At 46.0% G+C, this 13870-nt stretch overlaps 1 protein-coding gene across 1 annotated transcript in view; it reads left to right on the forward strand.

Moving 5' to 3' along the window:
- camkmt (calmodulin-lysine N-methyltransferase) overlaps positions 1-5626 on the forward strand; it is a 192493-nt gene extending 186867 nt beyond the window's left edge. Inside the window, exon 11 of the mRNA XM_041859027.2 lies at positions 4269-5626. Coding sequence (XP_041714961.2) covers positions 4269-4370 — 102 coding nt within the window. The 3' untranslated portion in view covers positions 4371-5626. The remainder of the gene's footprint in view (positions 1-4268) is intronic.
- Positions 5627-13870: the final 8244 nt, after the last annotated feature.

Genomic DNA, 13870 nt, shown 5'->3' on the forward strand with positions numbered 1-13870 from the left:
CCAACTGACCTACACGGGACTATCTTACTCTGCCTTTATGTACATATTTACCTCAAATACCTCATACCTCTGCACAATGATCTTGTACTGGTACTCCCTGTATATAGCTCCATTCTTGAGTATTTTATTCCTCTTGTGTTACTATTTTATTCTTATTTTTAAACTCGGCATCGTTGGGAAGGGCTCGTAAGCAAGCATTTCACGTTAAAGTCTACACCAGTTGTATTCGGCGCATGTGACAAATACAATTTGATTTGATTTTTGATTTTACACAGACACTTGCTTCCAATCTGCTACAATGTCATCTCCGATCAGGTGGTCTAATATGATGCAATAAGAAATGGGATGGTCCCTCAAATCACTATACACTAATACAGAGACCAAAATACACTGCTCAAAAAAATAAAGGGAACACTTAAACAACACAATGTAACTCCAAGTCAATCACACTTCTGTGAAATCAAACTGTCCACTTAGGAAGCAACACTGATTGACAATAAATGTCACATGCTGTTGTGCAAATGGAATAGACAACAGGTGGAAAATATAGGCAATTAGCAAGACACCCCCAATAAAGAAGTGGTTCTGCAGGTGGTGACCACAGACCACTTCTCAGTTCCTATGCTTCCTGGCTGATGTTTTGGTCACTTTTGAATGCTGGCGGTGCTTTCACTCTAGTGGTAGTATGAGACAGAGTCTACAACCCACACAAGTGGCTCAGGTAGTGCAGCTCATCCAGGATGGCACATCAATGCGAGCTGTGGCAAGAAGGTTTGCTGTGTCTGTTAGCCTAGTGTCCAGAGCATGGAGGCGCTACCAGGAGACAGGCCAGTACATCAGGAGACGTGGAGGAGCCCGTAGGAGGGCAACAACCCAGCAGCAGGACCGCTACCTCCGCCTTTGTGCAAGGAGGAGCAGGAGGAGCACTGCCAGAGCCCTGCAAAATGACCTCCAGCAGGCCACAAATGTGCATGTGTCTGCTCAAACGGTCAGAAACAGACTCCATGAGGGTGGTATGAGGGCCCGACGTCCACAGGAGGGGGTTGTGCTTACAGCCCAACACCGTGCAGGACGTTTGGCATTTGCCAGAGAACACCAAGATTGGCATATTCGCCACTGGCGCCCTGTGCTCTTCACAGATGAAAGCAGGTTCACACTGAGCACATGTGACAGATGTGACAGAGTCTGGAGACGCCGTGGAGAACGTTCTGCTGCCTGCAACATCCTCCAGCATGACCGGTTTGGCGGTGGGTCAGTCATGGTGTGGGGTGGCATTTCTTTGGGGGCTTTCCTCCATGTGCTCGCCAGAGGTAGCCTGACTGCCATTAGGTACCGAGATGAGATCCTCAGACCCCTTGTGAGACCATATGCTGGTGCGGTTGGCCCTGGGTTCCTCCTAATGCAAGACAATGCTAGACCTCATGTGGCTGGAGTGTGTCATCAGTTCCTGCAAGAGGAATGCATTGATGCTATGGACTGGCCCGCCCGTTCCCCAGACCTGAATCCAACTGAGCACATCTGGGACATCATGTCTCGCTCCATCCACCAACGCCACATTGCACCACAGACTGTCCAGGAGTTGGCGGATGCTTTAGTCCAGGTCTGGGAGGAGATCCCTCAGGAGCATGCCCAGGCGTTGTAGGGAGGTCATACAGGCACGTGGAGGCCACACACACTAATTAGCCTCATTTTTACTTGTTTTAAGGACATTACATCAAATTTGGATCAGCCTGTAGTGTGGTTTTCCACTTTAATTTTGAGGATGACTCCAAATCCAGACCTCCATGGGTTGATAAATTTGATTTCCATTGATAATTTCTGTGTGATTTTGTTGTCAGCACATTCAACTATGTAAAGAAAAAAGTATTTAATAAGATTATTTCATTCATTCAGATCTAGGATGTGTTGTTTAAGTGTTCCCTTTATTTTTTTGAGCAGTGTATATGCAGACTGAAACTCTGCCAAACACGCCACTCTCAGACCTGAGCTTATAGGAAATGCACTGAGCTGTGTGGCAGGGTTTTACGGAGGTGAATGTTGTGGACGTAAGATATGGGTGTTAGCGATGGGAAATGTGTGCGTATGAGTGTAGCTGTTAAAATTATTTAAGAACCGTTCTCTAAGACCCCAAACACCCTCAAATCTGCAAGCCCCCCTTCCCCCTGCACACCGTCCCTCTGCAGCAGGCGTTCCCTTGTCTCTCCAGGATGAGCCGGTCTCACCAGTGTGGAGCAGGTAGACAGCTTCTTTCTAGCAGGGCTGCGTGTTATCCTCTTATCCCCACTGTTCTGGAATAGAGCGCGACCAGCTGGAGGACTGTAAGGAGCCTGATAATGTGATCTATTTTCTGCCCGCCGTCTTAATCTTGTTACTCAAATGGTTGTGAAGAGAGTCATGAATTTAAATGTTGCCCCCCACGCATTAACCCCTCTGTGTCCATATCCCTCTTTCCCTCTCTCTCCCTCTCTCCCAGCTGCCTATAAGCTATCACCCCCACCCCACCAACACTTCTTCTCTTCTCTTCTCTTCTCTTCTCTTCTCTTCTCTTCTCTTCTCTTCTCTTCTCTTCTCTTCTCTTCTCTTCTCTTCTCTTCTCTTCTCTTCTCTTCTCTTCTCTTCTCTTCTCTTCTCTCTCTATCCACCCCATCCCTCGCTCTCCGTTACCCAATCCCACCGAGAGAGACCCCAGATGTCCGGTTCATCCTCCTCTCTCCCAGGAGCGCCTTCTCCTCCCTCCTCCCTCCTCTCTCTCTCTCTGTCTCTCTCTCTCTGTCTTTCTCTCTCTCTCTCTCTCTCTCTCTCTCTCTCTCTCTCTCTCTCTCTCTCTCTCTCTGTCTCTCTCTCTCTCTGTCTCTCTCTCTGTGAAAAGCTAAGGGAGGAATGAGGGAGGGATAGACAAGGAGGGAGGGAGAAAAAGCAGGGCGAAAGTGGCAATGAAATAAATGACTTGCATCTTGGCAGCGGCGCGATTAAAACGTAAGTCCCGATTTATCCAGCCACCCATGAAGCTGATTAGCAGTCTGTGATCAGGAGGAACAGCTTTGCTTGTTAAACTTTTCACCTCTGCGAGCTTGCCAGGGTTTTTCCTCCATCCCCTCCACCCCCCTAACCACACCACTCCCACCTATCCCCCTCCCAGGCCAGATTTGAATGTGAATGCGGCCGTCCGTCCTTTGCAGTTGGGCTTAGTGTTGGGCGGCTGGCCTACCCGGCATAAAGGCGGGTCACGGGTTCAACCTCCGGCCGGTTGCATGGAGGGGTGGGCAGAGAGATAACGCACATCAAGGGCACGGGAGGCGTGTGTGTGTATGTGGAGGGCGGGGGGGGGGGCTCTTATCTGTCCTCTCAAAAGCCAGGAGAGGGAGACTGAGAGGGAGAGAGAGGTAATGTGTCTGCTGAAAGTAGCTGATTGTTTTAGGAGGAGGGAGGGAGCCAGGCAGGGAGGGAAAGTGTTGGTTGGTACCACTGGGTCCCAGGTGAGAGGAAGGCTGGAAGATCTGGAGGAGGAGTACTGTCACTGTCTGCGATGCTTCTGTGTCTCTGATATACAGTGTTAGGCCTTGGCGGTACACTGTATATCAGAGACATAAATGAGTCGATACCAGAGGACACTTATTTTTTTCATTCTCTCTTATTCTTTTTTGAACCATTTTCAGCCATGTGAATCTGTCGACTGGGATTGGTGTTTGTGAGGGAGTTGATTTACATAAACGGATTTCACATTTTGTACTAAACTCACTTTCCTATGTCCTGGCGTGGTGCAGACACCAATCAGCGATCTGATTGGCTGGGAAAGAGCCCGGCTCCTAGACCCTCGCCGCCAACTCAGCCGAGGAGGGCACTGGGCACCACCGGGACTTAGCCCATAGAGAGACTAGCTCATTGTGGGCATGGAGAGGCAGTATGCCAGGGGGCATACTGTACATTTTGCACTCAGTCCCTTTGTAACCGAGAGAAGTGTGAGATAAGTACCTGGGAGAGAGTCACTGTAGACTGATCCACTGTTTAAGAGAAGTCAGCTGGCCAGTATCTGGGCCAGTTAGTATCATCTGAAGCAGCAAACGTCTTCCACCCCCTTTGACCTCATCCTAACCTGATAACTCCTGTGGTGTATTCACTAGGAACCAAACGGAACAAAACAGAACAAAACGGGGAGGGTCGAGACCTACCAGAATTTGCCCAATAGAAACTCTAGTTTTCCTTGCAAAACGCAACTGTTTGCGATGGTTTGGACTAATGATTACACCCCTTTCCTGTGTGTGTTTCAGATGCAGATTGAAGGGAAGGAGGCGTATGATGACAACATCCACTACCCTCTCCTCATCACCCTGACCCGGGGAGCCAGCCCCACCCACCTCCATCTCCTCTGAGACCCGGCTCACCATCCGCCCCTCGCTGCCCCGCCTCATGCCAATAAGACTCCCAGGGTTAGGGTTAGCCCGTCTAGCGTCCTGGCAGTCCTGCACACCAGTACTTATGCCACTGTGTCTCTGGCTCACATAGGGGTCGCGGTTGATGAGATACAAGCTTGGGGATTCATTGTTTGATTTGTTTGTATTCCAGTATATATTTATTGTATTAACTCCACTCACACTGTGGTGAGTTCAGTATTACTATTACATAACATTACAGAATAGTTTTTTCTTGACTTTTGGAAGTTTTGTGGCAACGCTTTGAACAGTGTGTGTGTTTTGATGACGACATGTTGTGTGTGGCTGAATCGGTCTCTGATCACGTGCGACCTTGTTACTGTGCAATACAACAGTGTGCGATGTGCAAAACCGAATGGTGGAGATTTCAGGTTTCCCTCGCAGCCTCAATGAACTGTCAACACTGAAGAATAGATATAGAATCACTAGATAATGTTCTGATACGCTAACCAAGTAGTATGCCAACAACGTTTATGTATATGGATATACCGGACAGTATCTTTCACTAAAATTTTATGATGAACTTTTATTTGATTAAGCAACAGGGTTCAGGTCACTTCGATCCATGCCCAATACCCATCCGAACAAGTGTTCAAACTGAAACTGAAAATGTTCTTCTGATTTGTCATCTATGCTCTGCAGAAGTGTCTTAAACCAAAGGTTCCATGGCAGGGTTCCACAGAGTTGAATGGCGATATGTGGTTCACTGTGAAAAGTGCTTCTCAGCCAATACCTCTCTGGGGTTGAGTTTCCCAAAAGCTTCGTAGGACCCAGATCATCTTTAGTCCATTGCCTACAAAGCTTCCAATTGCCTCCAATGGATTTTCGATGATCTTAATGCTGCGAAGCTTTTAAGAAACTCACATCTGGTCTCTTGCTCACTGCACTCAGCTCTATAAGCCAATACCTTCTACACTGTCTCCAGCTGAAACTGTGTTACTGTGAGATTAACATGGACAACATGATCCCACAAACTCACTGCTATATTTGACGTTTGTCCATAAAACGCAAACATCAAGTATTATTTATACCCACCACTCAGCATTATGGTCTTCAGCTGGCTCTGGTCTACTGTTTGCTTTTTACATCCACCAACCCGTACTCTAACCACAATTGTATTCGACATGGATTGATTGATTGTTTTATAAGAGTCTCAGGTGGTTTTAACAACTGTCCATTAAAAACATATTGCAGTACATTAGAGTCCTCTGTGGTTACTTTTATAATGTTCTGTTCTGTTCGGTTTTAATAATAACACCCACCGAAAATAAAGTTATGTCATAGTTGTTGTGATGTAAAAGTTTGAACCCTTTTTGGACCCCAGGAAGAGTGCAGCAGCTAATGGGGATCCTGAGAAATACATAATATGGTCAGAACATGTCAAAGTTATTATTTTATAAAAGGGGGTTGATTTGATTTCAACACATTTCACCTTGATCTCCTATTATGGGCCTGTGTAGTTCCCTCCTTTCAGAAGCTTGGATCAGTTGAAATGATACTCAACTCATACAATAACATTCTCTGCAGATCGTCGTCATCCTTATTGGTTTTCTCAGACAGTGGTCCCTGCTCTCTAAGTCGCTCCCAGACAGGGTGGTGTTTTCAGTGCAGGCCACAGCCCTTCTCCAGACTACTCCACAAAAAGAATAGAGAGTGGGGAGGGAGGGCGGGAGGGAGGGCAGCATAGAACAGCTAATCCTGAGGGCTGTGCTGGTCTGGCCGGTGCTGGGCGGCAGGGGTAGGGGGAATACAGGGGAGGGGCAAGCGAGCCCCCCTCGATCTCTCTTTTGATATTTTAAACAGGCCTGTTCTCTCCTCCCCACGCTCTTCCAGAGAGACTGAGAGTGGGAACGAGAGAGAGAGGAGCAGAGAGAGAGAGACTGGGAGAGCTCCCTGCTCAACACAAGGGCCCCATTAACTTGACCACTTGCCCTTTGCACACAAAGCCTGGGACGGCCCCCTGCCCCTCCCACCCAATTATGTGTGATTAGGCTCAGTGTGCTATGTCAAGATGCAGGAGGGTGGGAGAGAGAGCTCTGTTAAGGACATAGAGATAGGCATCTGTTTAGGCCTGTCAAGTCAAATGAAAGTTTATTGGTCGCGTACACAGATTCGCAGGTGCAGCTAAATGCTTGTGTTTCCAGCTCCAACAGTGTAGTAATACCTAGCAATACAAAACAATACACACATAATCCAACAAAATTTAAAGAAAGAAATTAAGATATATCATAACGAACAATGTCAGAGTCCGCAATATATCAGTGGAGGCTCCTCAGAGAAGGAAGGGGAGGACCATCGTCCTCAGTGAATTTCAGCAGAAAATAAATTAGTTATTCTTTCTAGATAAAACTGTACTAAATATATTCACGTCACCAAATAATTGATTAAAACACACTGTTTTGCAATGAAGGTCTACAGTAGCCTCAACAGCACTCTGTAGGGTAGCACCATGGTGTAGCCGAAGGACAGCTAGTTTCCGTCCTCCTCAGGGTACATTGGCTTTAATACAAAACCTAGGAGGCTCATGGTTCTCACCCCCTTCCATAAACTTACACAGTAATTATGACAACTTCTGGAGGATGTCCTCCAACCTATCAGAGCTCTTGCAGCAGGAACTGACATGTTGTCCACCCTATCAAAGGATCAGATAATTAATCTAGTACGGAAAGCATAAGCTACAGCTAGCTAGCACTGCAGTGCATACAATGTGGTGAGTAGTTGACACAAAGAGAGAGAAAGACAATAGTTTAACAGTTTTGAACAAATTAATTTCTTAAAAAATAAAGGAGAAGCAAGAGAGAGAGAGAGCTAGCTACATTTAATTGTAATTTTTTTCACTTTCACTGACTTAGCTAGCGAATCCAGCTAGCTAGTTTAGCCTAATATGGTGACAACGATGTAGCCTGTGTGTAGCGGTTAGCGGTTATGATATGAAGGTTTGGCTTGGAAAGTTTTTTTCGGCTGGTCACAGGCTGATGTGTTGTGCACTGAAGTCCTCAAGGGAAGGGAAAAGGTGAGAGGAGGAGAGTGCGTAGATGCGAGAAGGAATTAAAAAGCAAACTGAACTTGCTGTTTGTATGTGGCTGTTATAAAAGTGAACTGTGTTTGCGTGTGATCAGGGGTATAGTCATTCCGCCGATTCTGTTGAAAAACGTTCCTTAAACGGACGCAAACAGAACAAGACATGGATAAACATACCTTAATTTGTCCAATAGAAACTCTTGTTTGCAACTGTTGGACTAATGATTACACCGTAGATCAGCTAGATGCAGGCAAGACACTCTCCTTCTAGGTCAAATAGCCCTTACACAGCCTAGTGGTGTGTTGAGTCATTGTCCTGTTGAAAAACAAATGAAAGTCCCACTAAGCCCAAACCAGATGGGATGGCGTGTCGCTGCAGAATGCTGTGGTAGCCATGCTGGTTAAGTGTGCCTTGAATTCTAAATAAATCACAGACAGTGTCACCAGCAAAGCACACCCACACCATAACACCTCCTCCATGTTTTACGGTGGGAACTACACACTTGGAGATCATCTGCTCACCCACACTGCGTCTCACAAAGACACGGCGGTTGGAACCAAAAATGTCCAATTTGGACTCCAGACCAAAGGACACATTTCCACCGGTCTAATGTCCATTGCTCGTGTTTCTTGGCCCAAGCAAGTCTCTTCTTCTTATTGGTGTCCTTTATTAGTGGTTTCTTTGCAGCAATTCGACCATGAAGGCCTGATTCACACAGTCTCCACTGAACAGTTGATGTTGAGATGTGTCTGTTACTTTTATTTTGGCTGAAATTCCTGACGCTGGTAACTCTAATGAACTTATCTTCTGCAGCAGAGGTAACTCTGGGTCTTCCTTTCCTGTGGCGGTCCTCATGAGAGCCAGTTTCATCATAGCTCTTCAAAGTTCTTGAAATGTTCCGTATTGACTGACCTTCACGTCTTAAAGTAATGATGGACTGTCGTTTCTCTTTGCTTATTTGAGCTGTTCTTGCCATAATATGGACTTCGTCTTTTACCAAATAGGGCTATCTTCTGTATACCCCCCTACCTTGTCACAACACAACTGATTGGCTCAAAAGAAGGAAATAAATTCCACAAATTAACTTTTAACAAGGCACACCTGTTAATTGAAATGCATTCCAGGTGACTACCTCATGAAGCTGGTTGAGAGAATGCCAGGAGTGTGCAAAGCTGTCATCAAGGCAAAGGGTGGCTATTTGAAGAATCTCAAATATAAAATATATTTTGATTTGTTTAATAATTGTTTGGTTACTACATGATTCCATGTGTGTTATTTCATAGTTTTGATGTCTTCACTATTATTCTACAATGTAGAAAATAGTAAAAATAAAGAAAAACCTTTGAATGAGTAGGTGTTCTAAAACCTTTGACCGGTAGTGTACATTGTAAACTTTCATTCATAGGCTAGGTTGTAGCAACCTCATGATGGGTATAAGGAAAATGTGAGTATCATGTAGTAACCTAAACCTATCGATGTTATATTGAGCTGGGTGAATGGAATATGAATGACTGTCATCTCATATGCTGTAATAGAAATAAGGCCATGCTCCAAAAAAAATAATCGTCCTCCCTCATCATAAATGGCACTGACCACCACTGATATACTGAAGAAAAATATAAACGCAACATGTAAAGTTCATGAGATGAAATAAAAGATCCCTGAAATGTTCCATACACACAAAAAGCTTTTTTCTCTAAAATGTTGTGCACAAATTTGGTTTCATCCCTGTTAGTGAGCATTTCTCCTTTGGCAAGATAATCCATCCACCTGACAGGTGTAGCATATCAAGAACCTGATGAAACAGCATGATCATTACACAGGTGCACCTTGTGCTGGGGACAATAAAAGGCCACTCTAAAATCCAAGATGGCATAGCAGTGCGGTCGTGTATTATGTTGTGTCCTAGTGTAGATAGCCAGTTTTTTTTTTTGGGGGGGGGGTCTTTTTTCGTATATATTTCTCTATCTCACTTTCCATCCTTAACTAAATATACTTTCCTGCAACCCGCCTCACCCAATGTGGAACGGATTCTATTATTTCTTCATACCTTTTATCAAGAACCCACGGCTGAAACTAGCCAGCTAGCCAGCTAACTAGCTACTTGCTATTAGCCACCGTTAGCGGTCTTCACCACTGTCCGTGGCCTGCACTACCTACCAGCCAGCTCTAGCCTGGACAATTATCGGCCAGTCTGCACAGCGTGCTATCGACCCAGAGCATTTAGGATTTTCTGCCGGAATCACTGGACCTTAACACCGGATCATCACAACTAGCTAGCTGCAACCGAATGGATGTTGTTGTTGGCTAATCACCACTAATCACCACTTGTCCCAAAGCTAACACCAGTTAGCTTTGAGCTAGCCTCGAGCCAGGCCCATCTCCCGGCTATCCACCTCTCTGTCAACCGGACGGGACCTACTAGTGTCGACACGGAGCCCCGCCGATCCATCACGAATGGTCTGCCGACGTAATCGTCCGATGTGGTTTCAACAGGCTTCCCGTTGCGACGACCACAAAGATCCATCTGCTAGCACCGGCCCGCTAGCACGCGCAATCAACAACCGTGCCTCCTGCTCGCCTGTGCTGTAGCAGCCTACGAACTGCTCCCAGACTTACCTACTTCTGTTCACTGGACCTTATGATCCTTCAGCTACACATCTGATGCCCGCTGGACTGTTCCTTTACACGGTACCCCATCCTGTTTATCTGTTTAGCCTCAGCCCAAACTTTCGTCGCCATTACCAGTTGTTGTCTTAGCCCTCTCGAATAACACCTGTGATTGCGTTATGCCTCTCTCCCATGTCAATATGCCTAGCCTATTGCTGTTTGGGTTAGTTGTTATTGTACTATTTCACTGTAAAGCCCCCAGTCCTGCTCAACCTGCCTCAGATAGCTTCTTTGTCCCACCCCCCATACACACGGAGACCGGCTCAATCGGTACCTCCAGTGATGCTATCTCTTTCATTGTTACCCAATGCTTAGGTGTACCTCCACTGTACTCATATCCTTCCATATCCTTGTCTGTACATAATGCCCTGAATCTATTCTACAACGCCCGGTAATCTGCCCTGTTTATTCTCTGTACCCAACGCACTAGAAGACCAGTTCTTAAAGCCTTTAGCCGTATACTTATTCTATTCCTCTTCTGTTCCTCTGGTGATGTAGAGGTTAATCCAGGCCCTGTAGCCCCCAGTATCACTCCTACTCCACAGGCGCTATCATTTGTTGACTTCTGTAACCGTAAAAGCCTTGGTTTCTTTCATGTTAACATCAGAAGCCTCCTCCCCAAGTTTGAGTTATTCACTGCGTTAGCACACTCTGCCAACCCTGATGTTCTAGCAGTGTCTGAATCCTGGCTTAGGAAGGCCACCAAAAATTCAGAAATGTCCATCCCGAACTACAACATTTTCCGTCTAGATCGAACTGCCAAAGGGGGCGGAGTTGCAATCTACTGTAGCAATAGCCTGCAGAGCTCTATCATACTATCCAGGTCTGTGCCCAAACAGTTTGAGCTTCTACTTCTAAAAATCCACCTTTCCAGAAATAAGTCTCTCACTGTTGCCGCTTGCTACAGACCCCCCTCAGCCCCCAGCTGTGCCCTGGACACCATGTGTGAATTGCTTGCCCCCCATCTATCCTCAGAGTTCGTACTGCTTGGTGACCTAAACTGGGATATGCTTAACACCCCGGGCATCCTACAATCTAAACTAGATGCCCTCAATCTCACACAAATTATCAAGAAACCTACCAGGTACAACCCTAAATCCATAAACATGGGCACCCTCATAGATGATATCCTGACTAATTTACCCTCTAAATACACCTCCGCTGTCTTCAACCAGGATCTCAGCGATCACTGCCTATTTGCTTACGTCCGTAATGGGTCCGCGGTCAAACGACCACTCCTCATCACTGTCAAACGCTCCCTAAAACACTTCAGCAAGCCGGCCTTTCTAATTGACCTGGCCCGGGTATCCTGGATGGATATTGACCTCATTCTGTCAGTAGAGGATGCCTGGATGTTCTTCAAAAGTGCATTCCTCTCCATCTTAAATAAGCATGCCCCATTCAAAAAATTCAGAACTAAGAACAGATATAGCCCCTGGTTCACATCACACTTGACTGCCCTTGACCAGCACAAAAACATCCTGTGGCATACTGCATTAGCATCGAACAGCCCCCGCGGTATGCAACTTTTCAGGGAAGTCAGGAACCAATATACACAATCAGTTAGGAAAGCAAAGGCTAGCTTTTTCAAACAAAAATTTGCATCCTGTAGCACTAACTCCAAAAAGTTTTGGGACACTGTAAAGTACATGGAGAATAAAAGCACCTCCTCCCAGCTGGCCACTGCACTGAGGCTAGGAAACACTGTCACCACCGATAAATCAACAATAATCGAGAATTTCAACAAGCATTTTGCTACGGCTGGCCATGCTTTCCACATGGCTACCCCTACCCCGGCCACCAGCTCTGCACCCTCCACTGCAACTTGCCCATGCCCCCAAATTTGCCAGCAAAATTGTCGCAACCCCTATTACTAGCCTGTTCAACCTCTCTTTCGTATCGTCTGAGATCCCCAGAGATTGGAAAGCTTCCGCGGTCATCCCCCTCTGAAAAGGGGGTGACACTCTAGATCCAAACTGTTACAGACCTATATCCATCCTACCCTGCCTTTCGAAAGTATTTGAATGCCAAGTTAACAAACAGATCACCGACCACTTCGAATCCCACCGTACCTTCTCCGCTATGCAATCTGGTTTCCGAGCTGGTCATGGGTGCACCTCAGCCACGCTCAAGGTCCTAAACAATATAATAACCGTGATTGATAAAAGACAGTACTGTGCAGCCGTCTTCATCGACCTGGCCAAGGCTTTTGACTCTGTCAATCACCGCATTCTTATTGGCAGACTAAATAGCCTTGGTTTCTCAACTGACTGCCTCGCCTGGTTCACCAACTACTTTTCAGATAGAGTTCAATGTGTCAAATCGGAGGGCCTATTGTCTGGACCTCTGGCAGTCTCTATGGGGGTGCCACAGGGTTCAATTCTCGGGCCGACTCTATTCTCCGTGTATATCAATGATGTCGCTCTTGCTGCTGGTGACTCTCAGATCCACCTCTACGCAGACGACACCATTTTGTATACATCTGGCCCTTCATTGGACACTGTGTTAACAAACCTCCAAACGAGCTTCAATGCCATACAACACTCCTTCTGTGGCCTCCAACTGCTCTTAAATGCTAGTAAAACTAAATGCATGCTCTTCAATCGAACGCTGCTTGCACCCGCCCGCCCGACTAGAATCACTACTCTCGGCGGGTCTGACTTAGAATATGTGGACAACTACAAATACCTAGGTGTCTGGTTAGACCGTAAACTGTCCTTCCAGACTCACATTAAGCATCTCCAAACCAAAGTTAAATCTAGAATCGGCTTCCTGTTTCGCAAAAAAAAGCCTCCTTCACTCATACTGCTAAACATGCCCTCGTAAAACGGACTATCCTATCGATCCTTGACTTCGGCGATGTCATTTACAAAATAGCTTCCAACACTCAACTCAGCAAATTGGATGTAGTCTATCACAGTGCCATCCGTTTTGTCACCAAAGCCCCATATACTACCCACCATTGTGACCTGTACGCTCTCATTGGCTGGCCCTCACTACATATTCGTCACCAAACCCACTGGCTCCAGGTCATCTATAAATCACTTCTAGGCAAATCCCCACCTTATCTTAGCTCATTGGCCACCCGTGGTATGCGCTCCAGCAGGTATATCTCACTGGTCATCCCCAAAGCCAACACCTCCTTTGGCCACCATTCCTTCCAGTTCTCTGCACCAAATGACTGGAACGAACTACAAAAATCTCTGAAGCTGGAGACTCTTATCTCCCTCACTAACTTTAAGCATCAGTTGTCAGAGCAGCTTACCGATCACTGTACCTGTACACAGCCCATCTGTAATTAGCCCACCCAACTACCTCATCCCCATATTGTTATTTACATTGTTATTTATTTTGCTAATTTGCACCCCATTATCTCTATTTGCACATGTTTCAGCATGATAATGTACGGTACCATGTCGCAAGGACATTCCTGGAAGCTGAAATGTCCCAAGCCACAATCAACAGCCTGATCAACTCTATGCGAAGGAGATTTGTCGCGCTGCATGAGGCAAATGGTGGTCACACCAGATACTGTCTGGTTTTCTGATCCACACCCCTACCTTTTTTTAAAGGTATCTGTGACCAACATATGGATATCTGCATTCCCAGTCATGTGAAATCCATAGATTAGGGCCTAATGAATTCATTTCAATTGACTGATTTCCTTATATGAACTGTAACTCAGTAAAATCTTGGAAATTGTTGAAAGTTGCGTTTATATTTTTGTACAGTATATTAGGTACACCAC

This window comes from Coregonus clupeaformis, chromosome 31, assembly GCF_020615455.1.
Source record: "Coregonus clupeaformis isolate EN_2021a chromosome 31, ASM2061545v1, whole genome shotgun sequence".
NCBI lineage: Eukaryota > Metazoa > Chordata > Actinopteri > Salmoniformes > Salmonidae > Coregonus > Coregonus clupeaformis.